This window comes from Lupinus angustifolius, unplaced genomic scaffold (assembly GCF_001865875.1).
Source record: "Lupinus angustifolius cultivar Tanjil unplaced genomic scaffold, LupAngTanjil_v1.0 Scaffold_50_88, whole genome shotgun sequence".
NCBI classification, from domain to species: Eukaryota; Viridiplantae; Streptophyta; class Magnoliopsida; order Fabales; family Fabaceae; genus Lupinus; species Lupinus angustifolius.
Window position 1 is genome coordinate 35,462 of NW_017722416.1, and position 21,430 is coordinate 56,891.

General features: G+C 33.1%; 2 protein-coding genes across 3 annotated transcripts; one reads left to right on the plus strand and one right to left on the minus strand.

The window, feature by feature from the left end:
• Window positions 1–4,573: 4,573 nt before the first annotated feature.
• On the plus strand, window positions 4,574–7,186 carry LOC109339000 (F-box protein At5g03970). Of its 2 annotated transcripts, none has more exons than XM_019576362.1 (2): window positions 4,574–4,686; window positions 5,695–7,186. In XM_019576362.1, exon 2 carries the CDS (start codon window positions 5,740–5,742, stop codon window positions 6,958–6,960), a length of 1,221 nt encoding a protein of 406 aa, XP_019431907.1. In that variant the 5' UTR covers window positions 4,574–4,686; window positions 5,695–5,739; the 3' UTR covers window positions 6,961–7,186. The 2 variants fall into 2 exon arrangements, with proteins under 2 accessions (XP_019431907.1, XP_019431908.1); XM_019576363.1 differs by lacking the exon at window positions 4,574–4,686 and adding an exon at window positions 4,716–5,582.
• A 2,032-nt stretch (window positions 7,187–9,218) lies between these two features.
• On the minus strand, window positions 9,219–20,579 carry LOC109338990 (myosin-11-like). Its single transcript, XM_019576341.1, has 38 exons — window positions 20,374–20,579; window positions 20,129–20,257; window positions 19,589–19,732; window positions 19,356–19,501; window positions 19,109–19,265; window positions 18,923–18,981; window positions 18,536–18,695; window positions 18,316–18,465; window positions 18,082–18,218; window positions 17,838–17,984; window positions 17,603–17,704; window positions 17,401–17,458; window positions 17,212–17,313; window positions 16,800–16,837; window positions 16,469–16,595; window positions 16,216–16,386; window positions 15,941–16,072; window positions 15,747–15,856; window positions 15,608–15,668; window positions 15,189–15,366; window positions 14,853–15,058; window positions 14,649–14,768; window positions 14,471–14,569; window positions 13,993–14,214; window positions 13,524–13,663; window positions 12,876–12,987; window positions 12,738–12,782; window positions 12,387–12,641; window positions 12,135–12,290; window positions 11,838–12,044; window positions 11,593–11,736; window positions 11,220–11,290; window positions 11,021–11,120; window positions 10,567–10,623; window positions 10,415–10,471; window positions 10,246–10,326; window positions 9,917–9,999; window positions 9,219–9,663 (listed from the first exon to the last, which is right to left on the minus strand). Exons 1-38 carry the CDS (start codon window positions 20,374–20,376, stop codon window positions 9,519–9,521), a joined length of 4,611 nt encoding a protein of 1,536 aa, XP_019431886.1. The 5' UTR covers window positions 20,377–20,579; the 3' UTR covers window positions 9,219–9,518.
• Window positions 20,580–21,430: the final 851 nt, after the last annotated feature.

Sequence of the window (21,430 nt, forward strand, 5' to 3'; positions counted from 1 at the left end):
CTTAATAAATTTTATTTTCATTATATAATCCATCAATATCCTCATTATAATATTTACATATCCTATTCACCCTTTGGCTACTCTTGATGGAACAATAATGTTATTTTATTTTAAAGTAAACGCCAAGGGAACTTGTATTTACTTAGTTTTTGAGCACATCATAACTTTCTACATAAAACATCCTTGAAGTTTTCTTTGAGAGTGACATTAAGTGTTGAATCCCATGCAATTGTGATCTTGTCACCCTCATTTAGACATGCCTAAAGAGTGTTTATCCACTTTTTGTATTATGAGAATTTCTCACTCTGCTTTCTTCACCTAAGCTCCACTCATCCATGCACTAATTTTTCAATTTTGGAAACTCATGGGGTCTTTCTTTGATTCTTTCCCAAAATTCATGTCATTCTTTGATCCTCTTCAAGATTCCATTTCAAAAAATAGATGAGCTTTGAGTATGGGAGTTCCATTGTTACATGGGTATGGGAAGAGTGAAAAGTCACAAGTGAGACACTATGTCTTGAATCAAAACCTTAAGGCATTAGTTTTATGAGCATTTCCTTCTTATAAACTCTTTCACTCCTCCCCGCATATCCAATGTGAGACTTAACACTTGAATAAACCCAACAGAACTCAATCATGGGAGACATGGTCCATCAACAACCTTAGTTGCCCAAATATTATTCATATACACTTTTATTTTAATGTCCCTTGTTACCATACTATATACTTGACGAACCATTAGTTTCACTAACATTTAATATACTTGACTAACCATTAGTCTAATAACCAACCATTAATAGTTGAAGAAATGTGTAAAAAAAATAATTGTCATACAAGATGAGTTATAAATGACCGATTTAAAATCATATTTTCAGGATCCATAGATTAGAACAATAATTTGAAAATTTAACTTTCAAAATCAAGTAAAATAAACACATGATTTTGAAATCATATTCAAAATGGGAAACGAAAAAGATATAGTTTAGCTTATTTTTTCTACATAGGTCAACCGCTGGATTTGGAATGTCCTCACTTTCCTCATCATCCAGACCAACAACTTCAAAACCTCGTTTTAATCAATTTGAAAACATTTTCATCATTAATTAACGAAGTCTTCAAACAAGATAAGAAAAGTGATCCTAGGTGAAGTATAATGAATCGTTGTCTAACTATTTGTCTTTTTTTATGTAGAAATCAACTTATTTTCCATGTTTGTTTTGGCTTTAATTTTTAAGATAAATAAATTAATAGATATAGTTTTGTTGAATAGTAATATTACTCATATAAGTTATTTATATATTGAAATTTAATCATGGAAATCATGTAACACTCATTAACTTTTAAAATTAAAATACTAAAAAAGTGATATGAAAAAGAAAAGAAAAAGCAATTTACGGTGAAAATGACATTCAAAATGGTACCATACCATTTAACAATATAAAATACTGTAAATTTGATTTAATTTTCTTCATCTCAATTTTTCCCTTATAATTAATATTTATCTAGAGTTTCAATTGTGACATTACTTTTAATTGAAAGCATCAAATTAAATAATCAAATGGAATTTTTAATATTTTATCACTTATTAAGATAATTATATTTGAAATTAAAAAGGGAAATTATTAAATACTTGTCATTATTAAAATTGAAAAAGAAGTTTGAAACTAACCAAAAATTTAAAAAACTGTTTAATTTACAAAGAAATAATCTATGTCTAAAAATAAATACTCAATAAAGTTACTTGATTAAAATAATAAATGAATTCTAGAAAAAGTCTAAACCTATTTTGAATTTGAAATTAAAAAAATTCAAATGACTATTGTATTATTGACATAGTTGTTAAACTCGACTCAGATCGACCAATCCAATAATGAATTAGATATCTGATTGGTCTAAATTGTTCATCTAATTAGTTACAAATTATTAACGTAGTTGTTAAACTCTACTTGACTTATTGAACTAAATTGACTCTTTGGTGCATTCGTTTAAAAAAAATTAAAACAATGTTATTTTGAGATGAAAAATATAATACATGCAATTTATTTATAATTATATTTGTCATTATTGTAATCATGTTTTTCCTTTTTAGCTTATGTTACAACAATACAATTATTGTTTTACTGATTTTTAAGTTTATTTATATAGTTACGTTGTGATTAAAACATAAAATATATGTTATTTAATGATGTTTTAACTTATTGGTGAAATTTTATTATATTAAAACCTTTATCATTGGTTATTTAATTTAACATTTGTGTGATGATAATTTTTTTAATATTTGATATAAATTTTTAAAATAATATTAGTTAATATTATGAATTTTTATAATTTTTAAATATAAACCAAGTCAATTTATCAACTAATGATCTAATTATTGGACGAGTAACTCATTAACCATATACACCGTACAGTCAATGACTATTCTTAGTTTAATAATATTGACTATCAGTTTTCTTTTTAGGGAAATCCTTCATACTTTATGTTTTAGATGCCAACTTTCCTTATATATCAATATTTATTAATGAATTCAATGGAAAATTATTTGTTACTTATTTTGATTCTTTTTGCTATCTATATCCTAAATTCCTCCATGACCATGCGAGTTATTCTTATCCTTCCACAATTTAACATTAGTTATATTATGCAGCAATTTTAAGGATTCTTAAAAAAGAAAATATGCCCAATTTGTTTCATATATAGAAAATTTAAAATTACCTACCACCTAGGTTTTGGTAATATCTTTGAAAAATGCACCAATTATTTTTTTTTATGATTTTTCTAAAATATCATCTCAATTAAAAAAAATCAAATTTACCAACAACCAAGAAGGTTGGTAATATTACTGGTGCATAGGCTCTATATATTAATGGCTATTTAGTACATGCAACAATTCCATAATCGAAAATCAATTAAATGGTGATTTTTTATGGGTAAATATTTTTCCTCGTTTTTTAAAGGGGAGAGAGACCTAGCTTGTTTTTGGGTGTTCCAATCAAAATATTTAGAGTAAATAATATCAATATATTTTAAGCTTTAATGAAATTACAAATACTACCGTCACTTTTTATACTTATATAAATCTTTCTTATTTTTATATATACATTCCACTAATCACACCTACACCAGAAATAATTGTGATATCTTAAACAAAAATGGGTGATAGTTGTAATTAAGCTAACAAAATATTGTATATTGTTGAGACAAATCCAAATAGTATAAGAGTTAATATATATTCAATATTTTTGATTCATTACAAAATGCATTAATAATTCTAAGAAAATATTGTTTAAATCACTCTTATATTATATTGTAACGAATAAAAGATAATAAAGAGATGTCGACTCATATACTATTTGGTCTTATTTTTAAAATATACAATATTTTGTTTAAACTAATTATAGTCATCATTTTTTGTTTAAAAGATTACACTCATCTCTTTTGCATAGACAAACCAGTATAGTGCATGTATATAAATTATGGAGGTTTGTGTACATGGAGAAAAAATGTGATTTGTATAATTTCACTAAAGATTATGTTGTAAAGTAAACAAGTTATATTGAAGTGTAATCTTGTGATTTCTAAATGGGTGATAAATGCATATGTGTGATTTAATATTCTCACTATGATTCATATTATCAAGGATTTACTAATAAAGCGTTGGTCTAGTAATGTAATGCTTCACTGGTTCTCTAAGGTCGATAATTCGATTATAGGGAGTGACACTTGTTGGAAGGGACATCCACAAGCTCCGAAAGAGATTAATTCCTTAAAAAAAAGGTGAGAATATACCATTGATAGTACCAAAAAATATTATTAGGAATTTATTAACGAAAATCAAGTTAATCAGTCTAACCAATGACTAACTGATTCAACCAGAGATCCATTAACTCTACCCCATGACTAAACCTAATGTTGTGAAACCTGAGTTAGATATCAAACTGAAAGAAATTTTGTATTATGTTTAATCAATTTAAACGGTTTAAACGGTTAAATTGTCCGATCGGACCAGATGAATTTAAATATAATTAATATTTGTTTATCTATAAATATATAATTATTTATAATTATATTGAAGTAACATCTCCCAGGATCAAAATAAAATAAAACATTAGAATAATGTTATATTTTTTTAAAATTTTAAGTGAACCGTCCGGTTCACTTTCCGAGTTATTTTGGTTTAACCAGGTTTAGCACGGTCGAATCGGAATTTCCCTGGTTCAAAATGGTTCAATTACTTATTCGATTAAGAATGCAGACCAGAACCATTTTTAAGTCCAGTCAACGGTCAAATTATCCGGTCTGTCTGATCCGGTTCTCACAACATCGATTAAACTAACCATTGATCCCAATTTAATAACATCACTAACAAGTAATGGGTTGTTTTAACCACAACCTTAGAAACTAACCCCATTTGTATTAATAAAACTACAAAATGCCATTTGGGTAAAATGAACCCCAAAAGTAATAAGAAGTTGTGGAAGGCCCAATGAAAAGAAGTGTAGCCCAAACCCAGTGTAAATGACACCTCAATTCAAGCAATGTGTGATTCTCAATTTCCAATTTCAATACAAAACTGTCTTCTTCTTCTTCTTCCTTTACTCTAAACACAATACGCTCACACTCACTCACTCATGCAGCAGAACAACACACTCCAACGTTTGAATTGAACCAATCATGTCTACTCAGGTCTTTTCCTTTTATCTAAATTTGTTTGCTTTTCGAACTTAAAATTGAATCTTTGGTAGATTTCAAATGTTTAGTTTTTCTCTGAAAGATGATTTTGCATGTGATCATTGTTCTTTTTTTTATTTTATAGATTTCTTTCTGGAAATATGTTATACAATTAGTGTTCAAAATCAAATCTTTTAACCTAATGCTTTATTTTATTAACTAGTTTCCGGGTATATGCTGTTAGTATAAAAAGTTGCGAGCTTTATTAATTGCTTAGTTGTTGTTGATGATGAGGATTTGGATTTCCTTACAAACTGTTCTACAAGAATAAAATGTAGCATAAATTAAAATATATGTAGTACATTAATGCCTAAATTTGATTCAATTTTTGACTTTGTAATTTAATCTCAGGTAGATTTCAAAGTAAGAGTTTTGTGTTTCATTTTAATGTGAAAATGATTTTGCGTTCTATCGATTTTATTTGTAATTAGATTTATTTTCGGAAACGTGGAATAATATTATTAGTGTTCAACTGTTCATAATCAAATCTTTTAACCCTATGCTTTGTTTTACTCACTAGTTCCTAGTCAGATGCTGTTAGTATAAAATTCTGATTAGTTCCTTACCACTTATTTGATATTATGGTTTGATATTCTGCAAATTGTGATGGGGGTCAAAGTGTAGCATAAATAGGTTTCTTGATATGTTATCCTAAGTTGTCTTTTGTGTTTAAATGATATCCTCATTTGTGTTAACCCTATCTTGATGAATTTTCTAGTTCATTCATGATGAAATACTGAAGCCATATTTAGGTCTGTCTTGATGATGCCAAAGCCAATGAAATTCATTTATTAGTTAATGAACACCATTTTGTGCAATGACCATTTATTAAACTTGACCAAGTAATACATGTAAATCGTATTCCAGTTTTGACACAAATGTTTGAATTAGTGGGTTTATTTTTTATGAATCAACATACCAATATCAATTAACACATCTCTGTAATTTTTATCTTTTGTGAAGATTCTGTTGGCATATGATTGGTAAGATATAACATAAATTGAGAGGATGAGCCGTCGTCGTCGTAATAGTGTTCATGCTGCACTTAACTGTGATGACGTCCTGTTTGAGATCCTTCTCCGACTTCCACCATCAACTATCTCCAAATCAATTATTGTATCGAAGAATTGGCTTCGTGTAATATGCAATCCTAGATTTCGTCACATTTACTTGACTAAGTGGGGACAAGAATTTCGACTTTTGGGTTTCTGTGTATGTAACTTTTTATATCTTGGAAGGCCTCGTGATGGCCTCCATCGCCCTCCTTGGGAGCCTGCCCTTCCATTCTTGTCTACTTGTAGAGATGGTGATGAGTTGAAGCATTCTGGAATCCTCAAACAACTTGGCTACTTCATCGATTGCTCCAATGGTGTTATTCTTTCTGGTCGCCATCCTAAGACATACATTGTGTACAACACCATGACCAAGCAACAATATCAACTTCCAGAACCTCAGCAGTTTTACAAAACTTTGTGCATGGCTTTGATTGTTGTGGAACATCTTGATGACGTTCTCTACAAGGTGATCCGTGCTAGATGTGAAAGCCGACTTAAGCTACGCAACAATGTCTCCATCGAGACTTTCTCATCTCAAACTGGACAATGGAAGCAAACTACTTTGATGTGCTCTACCCCTTTTGCATTGTGCCCAAGGACAACAGGTATGGTGGTTGGTGGCGTTGTACACTGGTTTGCAATGTGGGGAAAACTCGCCATTTATGACCCACGTCTCGGGGACAGGAATGTAGCTTTAGTTAAACTACCAGGGGGTTTGTTATCAGTTGAACGCGAGGAATCCATTCTTGGGGAGTCTCATGATGGCAATTTGCTGTTCGGGTCGAGCAATACTTACGGTATGGAGATATGGAAACTTGAGAAGGAAGCAGAAGTCCATCCACCACCCAGGTACAGCAACTGTACTCATTTTAATTACACGTGGACTCCAGTGTGTAGAATAAGTTTCAAAACAATGTGGAAGCAGAACGCATCTTTAAGCATGCATCATTCTAAAGAAACCCAGATACTATCATTTCTTCCTCGGAATTCTGCGTCTGTCTACGTTAGATCGGGGTGGAACATTTTTCTGTGTAACTTGAAGACCAGAATGGTGGAACTAGTTCATTACCAAGGTCGCGGAGGCGCCATTTCATGGGAATCTAGCAAAGTGGTTCCTTACTTTCTACCAGCCTGGCCAATATCTTCCGCTCTTCCATTACAACATGGAACATGATTTCTGTCATGTGGACAACTTGTCTCTGATATGTAGATGCTATTTAGTTTTTTTTATTTGGATATATTGCAACCAAAGTTTATAGCTCCTTTGGTCTGTTTTGAAGACCGTATTAAAACTTCATTCTTCTTACAGGTTTGTCCATGCTGTAAGGTTTTGTTGGTGTGTATGCCAATAGACTGTTGGTTTGATCAAAACATATATAAAAACATTGAACTTCTGATCATCATTCTCTTTAGCACTCTGCATGGAAGAATTGCAGATGCTATTCAACGTAATATTGAATCCTGCTTTATTTGATAGCCTTAAATTAAACATGTTAATCACCATTATGTGTCTGGTCCTTAAGCATGTGGTCCGAAATCCGTTTACCGAATTCTAGTGGTTCAAATTGCGGACTGCATCACGTGATGCAAACACAATATTATGGTTCCGGTGACCACCACAAATTCATGTGTATGGAAACAAACTGATTGAAGGCATCCTTGCTTAGGTGTTTGACTGTACCTAGAATACTGTGTAATCGAAAAAATAAAAAATGTTCACTGCACTTAAAGATGGTAGCTTCATTTCTACTACCAGTGAAAGGCACTGCATTTTTTTATTAAAGGAAAACTCAATCAAGATTCGGTCCAATTTAGTATGCAATTAACAAATACAGATTCTGCATGTAATTGATCAACTATTGGTAGTTTTGGATGATTTGCATTTCACTAGTTTTCAGATATATTGTGCATGAATTTCACACACTTTATCAATAGATTTGCTAGTGATAGTTTTCCATGATTTGCATTTCACTGGTTTTTAGATTATTGTGTATGGATTTTCAAATACTTTATCAGAAGATTTGCTATAAAAACAAAGAGTGACAAATATTATAAATGGTCAGTGATCACTGATTAATCATTATTGTATGTTGGTGAATTTCTTACACGTCTAGATACAAACTACAAAATCTTATTCTAAGTAAATCAAAATGTGCATCGTGAAAATTTCATGGAAAAGGCTCTATATGCTTTGTACCCCAAAAAACCTAGCTGCACAAAGATCTGCACTATGTAGTCCTTTTTCAAACTACTAAGACATAATTTTCTGTGTAAGCAAAGAAAAAAACCTTTTGCTAAATACAATCTTCTTTAACTGAATATGACTTGTGATATGCCCACAAAGTTGGATCAATGCTGCAATGGGAGCTGTCCATCTGAGGTTGGCATCAAGAAACTAAAGCCGAAGTTGTCGCGAATTAACGCCGGAGGCTCTACATCAGAGATGTCTATTTGTTCCATGGACTTTGATATGTCATCCACAGAGAAAGGAATGCTGCAAAGGTAGATAGTTAATGTCAAATACAAGGTCAAAAGTGTGTATTAACTAACAATCACTTGAAGCCTTACAAATAAGTTTAAATCTCCATCAATGGTAATGTCACTTTTTTAAGTAAGTACATGATCATTGACGAATTTTTATTCATAATCATTCATAATGCTCCAAATTTGCTATTTTTTACCTTTCACAATGAACTAGGGTTCTAACTAGATATTATTATCACATTGTTGAACAATATCTTGGTTTGATCAAAACATATATAAAAACATTGAACTTCTGATCATCATTCTCTTTAGCACTCTGCATGGAAGAATTGCAGATGCTATTCAACGTAATATTGAATCCTGCTTTATTTGATAGCCTTAAATTAAACATGTTAATCACCATTATGTGTCTGGTCCTTAAGCATGTGGTCCGAAATCCGTTTACCGAATTCTAGTGGTTCAAATTGCGGACTGCATCACGTGATGCAAACACAATATTATGGTTCCGGTGACCACCACAAATTCATGTGTATGGAAACAAACTGATTGAAGGCATCCTTGCTTAGGTGTTTGACTGTACCTAGAATACTGTGTAATCGAAAAAATAAAAAATGTTCACTGCACTTAAAGATGGTAGCTTCATTTCTACTACCAGTGAAAGGCACTGCATTTTTTTATTAAAGGAAAACTCAATCAAGATTCGGTCCAATTTAGTATGCAATTAACAAATACAGATTCTGCATGTAATTGATCAACTATTGGTAGTTTTGGATGATTTGCATTTCACTAGTTTTCAGATATATTGTGCATGAATTTCACACACTTTATCAATAGATTTGCTAGTGATAGTTTTCCATGATTTGCATTTCACTGGTTTTTAGATTATTGTGTATGGATTTTCAAATACTTTATCAGAAGATTTGCTATAAAAACAAAGAGTGACAAATATTATAAATGGTCAGTGATCACTGATTAATCATTATTGTATGTTGGTGAATTTCTTACACGTCTAGATACAAACTACAAAATCTTATTCTAAGTAAATCAAAATGTGCATCGTGAAAATTTCATGGAAAAGGCTCTATATGCTTTGTACCCCAAAAAACCTAGCTGCACAAAGATCTGCACTATGTAGTCCTTTTTCAAACTACTAAGACATAATTTTCTGTGTAAGCAAAGAAAAAAACCTTTTGCTAAATACAATCTTCTTTAACTGAATATGACTTGTGATATGCCCACAAAGTTGGATCAATGCTGCAATGGGAGCTGTCCATCTGAGGTTGGCATCAAGAAACTAAAGCCGAAGTTGTCGCGAATTAACGCCGGAGGCTCTACATCAGAGATGTCTATTTGTTCCATGGACTTTGATATGTCATCCACAGAGAAAGGAATGCTGCAAAGGTAGATAGTTAATGTCAAATACAAGGTCAAAAGTGTGTATTAACTAACAATCACTTGAAGCCTTACAAATAAGTTTAAATCTCCATCAATGGTAATGTCACTTTTTTAAGTAAGTACATGATCATTGACGAATTTTTATTCATAATCATTCATAATGCTCCAAATTTGCTATTTTTTACCTTTCACAATGAACTAGGGTTCTAACTAGATATTATTATCACATTGTTGAACAATATCTGGCTTACCTTGAATCATCATCCAACAGGAAAGAATTACTAACTGCATTATTTGAATCTTCAGTCATCAACACTCTCATATTGGATATGACCTACATGAAGAAAAAATTATTTTTCTGTATGAAGTTATCAAACTGCTTTTTTGCATAGATAATACACAATCATTTCATCATCCACCGTTCATTTGTATTACATTTTTGAAGAGTTAATAATAATAAAACATGAATGAGAGATGATATAGTAACAATGTATAAATCTTATATACTGTCAGTGCATATATATTTTTCTCGAACTTTAAACTTAGTTGGAGTAATGGTTTATTTAGTGTAAGAACTTACATCAGGGGACACACTATGTGTGCCATATTTGTCATCCCAGTACATGGTGCTAATCCGATATAGCTGTTGTATACTTAGGACCTGCAAATAGTGGAATTGACAATGATGTATTGGTAGATATTCATGGAAATTAATTTGTAAGTATAAAAGTAGGATCTCTTTCACTTACTGGGCATAGGTCATGACTTATTTCATTCAGTGTTTTCTTTGGTTTCTGATGTATGACCTACATTAAGTGCAGCAAAGATCAGATTTTAATGTTTTACTAAGTGAAAGTGACCATTGGAAGTTGGAACAAGTGCCATGAAGATGGATACATACAAGAAATCCAATAGCCTGTCTTATGTGTTTGAGTTCATCCCAGGCAGAACCTGCATACTGCATTTTTTTTTGCAGAGAAAGGGGAGAGGTTAGTATTTATACCTTATTCAAAGAACTGCAATGCTATGATGCACCAAGCACTTTAAGACATGTATATGTATAAGACTTGCATGCTAAGGCACTTTAAGACATTCCTAGCTATATTTTACAGTTTTGAATTTTTAGACAATAATGTCACACTAATTACATAAATGTTTGCATTTTGTTACGTTTACTCATACTAACTTCTAAAACATTATTCCTTTCTTTTAATTCAATAGTTGTATTTTTATATTAATTTTATACATCTTCTATTATAGTAGTGTCATATTAAATTGTGATATCCCATGTTATGATGTCTTGTCCCATATTGTATCTGTGCCACCTATATAACTAGCAGTGCTAAGTAATGCACCTCATCTGTTGCATTGAAACACCAATTCTCTAATTCAGCCAAACCAGCTTTCACAAATTCTCCATTACTAAATGAGCAGCACTCTCTTCTCAAAAGAAGACTGTAAGAAAAAAAATGAATGTGAGACTATAAAAATGATAGTTCTGATTTTCAGAACAGAAAACAACCTCCAAAACAATGGAAAGTAGAACAAACTAACCTATTGAAAAGTTGGACATTGATGAAAGAAAAAATTTGTGTGAACACCTTTCGAACCAAAAATGGGGGAACCTGCCAGAAATGGGAAAGATCAGAACAAACTTGTTTTCCTCATTAGCAGAACAAACATAATTTACTCAAACAAAACCAAATAAATGCAAACAAAATAAGGAAAGAAGATAAAATATACACCTTCCTTCTTGTTCTCAAATTTTCAAAAGCCTCATTATCTTAATTATTAATATAAATTATAAATATGTTGCTTCTAATTTTAGAGAGTAGATACAAAAGGTAGGTCATGTAATGCAATTTTTGTAAACATCATGTATATTATATGATAGATTCAAATAAGTTTGTGAAGAGGGTCTACTAACATTATTTTCTTTTAAAGTATTTAAGAATATCCCAAGGCTCTTAACTATCCCTTGCCAGTGAGCAATCAGAGCTTTCTGAGCTTCAGTGCTTGCAACCGAACGTGACGCTCCCTTAACCAAGCTCGCTCTCGATGTTCTGGGTGCCTATCAATGAATTAGGAAGGAAATGCAGCAGATCAAAAACATTATATGAAAGCATGCATGATAGTTAATCTTACAAGAGTGTGATGGAGACTTTGTCATACCTGGATGCATAACCCAAGCAAGGGAGAAATTTCTTTCTTCAAGTTATCGCGAATCATTCCGTATATCTTTTCCACATAAGCTGTAAGCTGCTGTTTGAAAAGTAGAGCTGGGTATTTGGCTTCAACTTGTCTTAATGTATCAACTCCACCATTCATGCTACCATTGATTATGGAAATATTGACTCCAGGTGGAGCTCCACGGAAACTCTGAAATCATAGAAAAAGAGCTATTATGCTTATTATCTGAAGATGGAAAGGATTTTAACCGGAATTGATTAATCTGTTGAAAAAAGTTACATTTGTCATCCTCCCAAACAAAGTTCCTGATGTAGATCGACGGCGTTGAGGAGCCATTCCAGCAGCACCACTTGCCTTAAGTGTTCGCTGGAGTAATAAGAGAAGCGTAGAAGCGTTGGATAACCAATAAGCCAAGACATCATTGTTGTCCTGGGACTGAAGTCCAAATACAAATATATAAGTATTTAAAAGTGAAAAGAAATATGTTAAGAAACAGATACAAGTAGCAGGCGAAAGTTGAGCATTTTAAACCTCAATGGCATGGCCAATGGTTTGGATTATACGATCGAAAATGCTAGTACGCTCAACTTCAAATGATCTCCAATGCAAGAGCCATTTGTATATGATACATGCAGCAATTGGTCTATTCCCAGCAAAGCCTAGAGGTTGTGATATACATCTAATGAGCAACTCTTGGTTCTCTTGTTGTTTCTCATTTAGTGACCTCTGTGGTTTATCGTCCATTTCGGAGGATTCCCTGTGGCTCATTGATGTGCTATGCATATCCTGATTAGTTTATCAGTTTAAAGGAAAAGTAAATTCAGATGCAGCAGATACACATACTCAACATAAGTAACAACTATTTCAAATAAATTTAGTTACCAAAGGTATCCTTGCCTCCATTCCAATATGTCCACTATCAACTCTCTATCAACAGAGAAAAGGAATTGGTTTAGACAATCTTTATGATTCATATTATTACCATTATCATATGTATGTAAGTTTCATTCCAAGGAGTACCTGCATAATTGATCTCGAGCGTCCTGAGAGGAACTTAGTAGGTGCCATGGACACAGCTTGTTGGCGTAGAACCTGATTCTCTGATTCTAAATTGGTAATCTTCTCTTCTAGCCTAATCAAATAATCATGAAAATTGGGTCATTCATTCACCAAACTAAGGCTGAATAATAATAAAGAGTATTTTTTTAATCTCTATGTTGTATATATTTATGAACCTGTAAATTGATAATGAGAAGTATTAATCACTAAATGTAATAACATATATATCTATGATATTATCCATTTTTATATAAGAGATGGGAGATGGTTTCAATAGAATAAGAAAATATTTTTAATTCTGTTTTGCTTCAATTCGGATGTTTGAAGTCTGGTATCTATACTCTTAGCTCATCTTCCTCACTACTGCTACTACTACTACTTAGGGAGGAAGAGAAATAATCAAAGAATAATGTTTGATCAATTAGCCAATAATATTATCATACTCCTCATGAGAAAGCAAACCTCTGCAATAAGAAATTAGGTACTCAAGAAGTTTGTAAGCTCTTAAATCATGAATCGGTTACACTAATCCAATATCTTCAATGTTGATCATGGTTTACTAGCATGGAAAACAGTCACGTCGAGTTTATTGTTCATTGTTTATATTACCTGGTCAATGATTCTTGGAGCTGACGAACCTTCTTCTCTGTGTCTTCTAATTTTTTACCCCTGTCTTCACCATAAGCTTGAGCTTCATTGTATTTCCTTTCAAGGTCATCAGATTTATGTCTCTCTGACTCAAGGGAATTCTGCACAAAGATAAAGCCAAGGCAACATCACTTAGATTAGATAGATTATCATATGATACACCTAACAAAGAACATAAGTATATGTATATCATTAGTTCTTCTGTCTTTCACTCTGATTTACCACATTCTAAATATGTCATCATTTTTTTTTAGTTCTGACTAAACATAGAATAGTAGTAAAAGAGGCATAAGAATTGTTGAACCAAGTAAGTTGTATGCAGTACAATATTTCATTATTAAGAAGCTTTATATGCAGAAGTAGATGCATGATTTGAAATAAAAGTCACCTAACAGAAGACATTAGGTGTTATAAGACTGAACTTTCTTACCTTTAGGCTCTCAACTTCTACTGTTAGTGATTCAATCTTCTGAGTGTCTTCAACAATAACCTGAGTTTCTTTAATAACAGGAGGTGTTTCTTCAATAAGTTTCTTTGAATTCTCTCGCTCCTTGATAAGCATGGCATTGGTTTCATCAGCTTTGCTCTGCACCTCCTGTAGTGAATTCTGCAGTTTTGATATCTCTTGTGCTTTTGATTCTTCTAGGTTGGTCTGCGGGATTTCACATAGTTTCCTTTAGGGCTTATAAGTTCAAATGATACTTGGTTACTTGCAAATATGGGTGTAAATAGTTTTCTTTAGGGCTTACAAGTTCAAATGATACTTGGTTACTTGCAGTGATGGGTCTTCTTTTACACCCCCTTACTTTTATTCCCCATTTGTGCAAAATGTTCAGTGCATTATTGCTTAAGATATCGGAACAATAACATCTACCTAAGTATATCTAACTGCAAAACATATATCTCACCCTTAAACTTTTTTCTAGTTGGAGACGCCAAGTGAGTTCCTCCACTCGTTTTTCAAGCTTGTCCTTTAATTCTTTAAGTGCACCAGTGTCTCTTGCAGCCTGAAGCAAATGAAACATATATCACCATATAGTGGAGAGAAAGAGAAAGATATTAAAAACAAAACAGGAATAAATTTACCATTTTAAGCTTCCTAAGTTCTCTCCTGGCGAGACGCCCCCTCCATCGGCATTGTGTGACTATTGAACCTTTCCTGAGCCTTTTATAATATGAAGCAGCTATGTGGCACCGCCACCGAGCCTGCAATTGTTTGAGAGAGAAATTAAATATTGAATACTGGTCATCTATGTGAATGATCCTAATCTTAGAGTAGTCAAATATAACCTGAATAATGGTGGAAGCTTTATTCCGTTTCCTAAATATGAACTCCTTAAAGGAAGCGATTGCCCTTGAAGCTGTTTGTAATGCAAGAACTGATGCTTGGAGTTTGTTATAAGCTTTCCTAGCTTCATATCTGCGTACGGTCTTCTGAATTTTCACAACAGCGTCCTCCCTTCTCATGTTCTCATAAAGTTTGCATGCAAGTCTTCCTACAGAATTTACGATGCCTTTTAAAAATATGTAAAGAAAGTAGACACCCTAGAGCATGGAAGACACCATTCTATTTAAAGTAGCCATTCGATATAGCAGCTATCCTAAAAATGATTTAAGCTATTTCACCTCTCCACAGTGACTGCACGTATACTGCCTTCTTTCGCAATGCAAGATAATGTTTACGAGCATGATGGGTTCGTATACGCCGTTGGATAGTTTTTGCTGCATTACTAAGTACTTGAGCTCTCCGTGCATCTAGTTCGGCCATCTGACCTGCTCTTAGGAATACCTTCGTTTTTCCAATCTACAACAATTGACAGCCAATCAAATGAGCTTTATAGCCATACATCATACATATGTATGTGTTATATGATCGTATAATACACCTGTTGACATTAATTATTTATAGCCGAAAGAGTTATTATTATAAATTAATGATGCAATTTCCATGAATTATAGTTTTTCTAAGGTCTTAAGATCTTAAAGGATGATTACAATTTACAAACCATAGAAATATATTTTTCCAGTGAAACATTTCAAAGTACCTGATATCCTTTTAGCCCCATGTTTTCCAGTACCTTCTTGCAAACAGTCTTCTCATCCTCGCTGCGCTTAGGTGAAAATATTTATGGGATTAGTACAGTTGAAGATTGTGAATAAAAGATATACTACAAGAGTTCTTACTCTGCTTCTGTGACCTCTGGGGCAAGGAGGGTAAACCGGTTTATAAATTCGAAGAATGGCTTACGAGTAGGATAGCCAGCACAACTGATTCGGATTGCCTCCAAAACACCCTGTTCGGACAAGCATCAGAGACAAATGAAGAAACTGTGGAAATTATTTTTGGACAAACCATCAACCAAAGAATGAATACTTACACCACAGCGAAGTTGTTGCATAATGTTGACATTCTCAAAAATAGCAGGCTTGAGGACATGGTTTGGTTTCACGCATCTAATGTAATGAGGCTCTGTAGAGTTTAGTGTCTCCATTAGTTGTTGTAGTTGTAGCTGCACCATTAAAGATATGAAAACATGGTTCAATTTTCGTAGAGTCACGTGGGCTTGTACATGTTGATGCAAGGAATTGATTGTTAATTTTGTGACGAAGTCCAAAAGTTTAGCAATGAAGAAGAGTAGGAAAATGACGATACCTTAAAACGAGAACCAATTGAAGAAAACTTGGAAGATTTTGATGTTTCTTCTGGAAGTGGAGGAAAAAGGCCAGCTACAAAAGGACATTTGGAAGAACCTAATAAATCTTGATGTTCAGGAACCACGTAATCCTTGTTTTTGTCTAAAAAATGATCAGACTGGTACAGCACCTGCACATTTATGGCCGTAAAAATGAATAAGCAAAAATGCCTCCGTTTATCTGAAGACGTTGTCTATGAGAATAAGCCATACCTCGCCAGCATAGTGAGAAATAGTGAAATCTGTCCGAGACAATTTAGGCTTGATAAAACGCTTGTGATTCTTAAATGTTTGATAAAGCTTGTTTGCAAATGTTTCATGTGTTGACTTTGGAAACATGCTGAAAGACCAAAACCGGGGAAGTGAGAATGAGGCAAGTAAGTTTGATATGTAATATAACAATAAGCTTTAGATTCAAAACACTAATACATGCTGGATCATTTCTAATTTTTCCAATCAAAAGAAGAAAGTTTAAAATCATCAATCACAAGTTATAAACCTCCATCCTTTAAAGGAATAAAGTCGAGAGAAAACAATATTTTACCAAGCTTCATCAAGGAGAGCGATGATTCCTCCGGGTTTCTGCAAAAGAGAAAACAATGTTAAAGACTAGTAGAAAATGAAGGGGAGTATAAAAGATTGTACAACACTGCACTCAATAGGGTGAAAATGTCACTCTTCTCCTTCTTCTCTTCCTTTCTAAATATATGCAGTTCTTTTGTAATTCTTCATTTGATCTTTGCATATTAGGATATAGTCACACAAACAAATTGTCGGGAAAAATTTAAATAAAAGGAAAATTAGACATGACGTCATTATAAAGATCATCGGCAAGAATATTGAAGACATACTAGAACTAGCTTTCTGTTTCATAAGTTTCTGAGTATTTGAGTTGACTGCTTTCGAACTCAAAATGAACTATGGATTCTCAAGCAAGTGAAAATAAAAAAGGAAACCTTTTCAATTAGGTCCAAAACATCTTTGTTGTCAACAAATTCAATGTAGCTCCAATCAATCTGCTCCTTTGTATATTCTTCTTGTTCCATTTTAAATACGTGCTGAAATTCATCACGAAAAACCATATTAAATCGGGAAGTAGCAGTAACAAGCAAACTTTAAGTGCTTATTGTGGTATGAGACTGTGCCTGATTGAAATGCTGCTGCAACTTCTCATTTGTGAAATTGATGCAAAACTGCTCAAAACTGCAGGGCATGATAGGGTGAAAATAAGTTAAAGAAGGATTGAAAATGCAATATACGGTTGCTTTCAATATCTTCAGTAATTCAGAAATCTCTTTGAAGTACTTGTATGGATAGGTCTGTTTATTCTTCTAAACTATATATTACCTATTAGTCTTGAAGCTTTCAAAACCATAGATATCAAGGACCCCGATCAAAGATTTAGAATTCGAGTCTTGTCCGATTGAATTATTAATCTTGTTCACCAACCTGTTTAACAACCACATTAATGCACCAGGCATCAATTCTCAGAATCATAGATATTTATGTGCTCTATCTGTGGTAACAACTAGAGTTATAAAGGACATAAACTACCATTTTGTTTCAATTTTAAGCATCTTACCAGTCAAAGAGTCTAGAGTAAATTATTTTTGCAAAACCATCTCTACTGATTGCTGCACTTTGAGGATCGAGGCTCCGTTTTATAACTTCCTCGGGGGTGATCATGACGCGCTTACATAATGTATCTAACAAACCATCAGCATTGCACCTGATACATTGTGAAATCCAATGATGGCAATCATCTTAAGGGGGGTTGAAAATATAAAATATGGACATAGGGAGTAACAATACACTGGCATCCATACATGAGTAGCTCAGCAGTTGTTTTCAGGTGGAATTTGGATTTGTCATCTTTTGGAACTGATGAATCAATTTCCTTTCCTTTGGCAAAATCTATATTACCAATATGAAGAATTGCAGCGACAACTCTGAAAATTGCTTCCTGACGACAAGACGGCGGGGGAAGTAGTGAGGTAAGAACTAATCATTCTATATTATCACGAGAAATAATGTAAGTTCGTAGTCATGAAAAGAAATACCTGCTCTTTTTGGCTTATTCCAACAATATCCATAGCTCTCCTGGTGGCAAGATACTCGCGAGAATCGCTTATATCAGTCAGTTCATAGCATTTTGACTGGTTGAGGTAGTGAAATGTTTTAGGATGTCCTAATTTGTATTTCTCAATTTCCTGTTAGAAGATATTACAATGAGTATATAACTAAAAGAATCGACAGTGCGTAGATTGTGCAGCAAGTTACCTCCGGTGGAGCAGCACAAAGAAGATAAAAGCAGTGGTAGTTGCGCTCAGGATCATTAATTTGGCAAACCCGAGATCTCTCTAGAAGGTATGTTCGAATGGCTGCTCCTGAGATTCTTCCACTCTTGTCAAATTGGATCTCAACGAATTTACCAAAACGACTGCGCCATTAAGACAAGGAAAATTTGAAACTAAATCCATGGTTAATAGATTAGATGTTGAATATACAACCAAAATAACTATGTTCTATTTCAGGAAATCAAAATATACATCAGATTATCATGGAAAATGAAAAACAAATAGTCCAATTTTGCCCACATGTAAGAAAAGATTACAATAAAGAAAGGCTCGAGGGATTCGTTGCGGCCTACTTGTAAGGATGACTCACCTGGAGTTGTTGTTCCTGACAGTTTTAGCATTGCCAAATGCTTCCAGAACTGGGTTTGACTGCACTTAGCTAAATTAATATAGAAGTCTCAAACAACTCAAAATTCAGAAGAAAAAAACTGGAATGTCATTGGGGGATGGAAATTTTGTAAAGAGTTAAAAAAATAAGTGGTTTATGGAATCATACTTCAAGAACTTGTTGCTCAACTGTTCGTCCTTCGGTGACAGCCCTACCACCCAAGAAAGCAAGGTATCGCATAAGCATTTTCGTAGTTTCAGTTTTACCAGCTCCACTTTCCCCACTGACCAGAATTGAATTGCTCTTTCCTTCATGAATCATCGCCCTGATGTCAACGAAATCATAAATTCAAGACTCAGTTTGGCGACAGAAAAATGTAATCTGTGTCATTAGAAGAAAATATAAGAATACCTACCTATATGCAACATCAGCAACTGCAAACACATGAGGGCTTAATTCTCCAAGTGGTGCTCCCTTGTATTGTTGCATCATGTGCAGATCATAAATATGAGGTAGTCTTTGGAATGGATTTATTGCAATCAGAATATTTCCAGTGTAAGTCTGTCATGACAATTAGTAAAATAAAGTTACAACTTTTTGGGCTAGTAAAACTTTGGTTGATCATTATCATATTTAGGTAAGGCTTACATATATTTCATTCAATTCATATCTAATTTTTAAGTTTTGCAGGACTCCGGGTTCGTGCAAATAGGACAACTTCGTCATATCATCCACCCCGCCAGCCGGAGCTTCCATGTCTTTGGGGAATATTTTTGATAACTTTGCAACAACCTTGAAATTGGAAAAATAGAACAAAAGATTAATAATAATAATTCAGTTTGCTACAATACTTTGCACTTCTTCCTTCTCTCATTTGTAAGTTTCTTGTTTTGTAAGTTTCTTTCTGTCATGTAATTGTAATTGAAGTTTAGATACAAGTAGGGAGTAGCAACTAACAAGGCGTTGGTCTAGTAGTGTAAGGTTTCACCAGATCCCCAGAATGGCCAAAAGGTCAAAGATTCGATTCATGAGAGCTACACTTATTATGAGAGACAGACACACTCCCGAAATGGATTCGTTCCTTACTCAAGAGTGAGGGGATACTTACAGATCTATTGTTTGACATTACTAAGTATAAATAAAGATAGAATAGAATGACGAGAAACGATGATAGTGAAGAGTTGAAACCTTTTTTCCATTGGTAGTTTGAATTTCAGCATCTTGGCCATTGATTTTGGAAACGTGACCATCAATCCAACATACAGATGGATCTTCAATCCAGACATGAGAACCCACAATAATATTCACTGGAGTCTCCTGCACATGATTAAAACAACAACTATGAGTGTGTCACATATATACCATTCTAAATCTACATACATACTTATTATTATAGTTATTAAAGATAACATGATAATAAAAATAATAGTTACCATGATGATGATGATAATAATAATAATGTGAGTGTAGTAAAATGGAGAGAAGTAATGAATGTCTTAAGGATTAGTAGTATTAAGATGTTGTTGTTGTTCATAATGATAAGTGATTAAGGATGATGTAAAATGAAGTAGTAATGGCATGATTGAATTAAATGGAAGAAGAAGAGTGAAAGTGAATAGATTACAGTGACATTGTTTTGTTTTTGTTTATGTTTATGTTTTTGTTTTTGTTTTGTTCAACATAACAATCCTTTAATTTCGGAACCTTCTTTTCTTTCATGTCCTTTCCTTTCGCGCCAACTCGTGGTTCCTAATCTCTCTCTTTCACTTTTAACGGTTTTTCCTTCTCTCACTCAAACATCTTCCATCAATGCTTCTAAACACTTTTAGCCGTTAATGTTTATTTAATTTCCCTACATCCACCATATTTTTATCTTTTAATTATGCAAATACACATTCATATTGAGATGAATTACCAACAGGTATTGGTTCAAATGGTACATGTTTGATTTTCTTTAAGCAAAGTTTCGGGTTCCAATCTTGTGGATGGAAAAAATATCCGCCGGGAGAGTTAGTCTCATATACCTATGTTACTGCTCGGACAGGATTGCCTTCAGTGCGAAGATAGTTGTTGAAAACCAAAAAAATAATATTGAGATGAATTAAGTTGAGTTTAGTTTAGTTTTTTTGTTCAAGAGACTAGTTTGGTTTGATTTTTTCCTCGTTAATCCTCATATGCTTCAACTCCTAGTAATGAGTACTCTATCTTGTGTTTCAAAGTCCAACCAAGGACATGCCGTACAGAATAAATTACCTTACAAATTATTAAGATTATGTAGTTTAGAGTAAATTATTAATTGATGAGTTGATTTGAATTAAAGAAATTATTATTATTTTTTTATAAATTGAAATTAATAGGAAAGAGATGCTATTAGTTGTTGGATGAATTTTCGCTTTGAACGAAAGAGATGACACCAACCACGACTGTGGTATTCAAATTCCATGATTAATTAGGTGATTAAAATATATTTAATAGAATTGATAACAAAGA

What these genes read in the sequence shown, in the direction of transcription:
- LOC109338990 (XM_019576341.1), bottom strand. An exon ending in TGGGGCTAAAAGGATATCAG is followed by an intron (nt 15,367 to 15,607) that starts GTACTTTGAAAT and finishes CAATTGTTGTAG; the next exon opens with ATTGGAAAAACGAAGGTATT. An exon ending in CCATTGGCCATGCCATTGAG is followed by an intron (nt 12,291 to 12,386) that starts GTTTAAAATGCT and finishes TTTGGACTTCAG; the next exon opens with TCCCAGGACAACAATGATGT.
- LOC109339000 (XM_019576362.1), top strand. Translation starts at nt 5,740, where the DNA reads ATGAGCCGTCGTCGTCGTAATAGTGTTCATGCTGCACTTAACTGTGAT.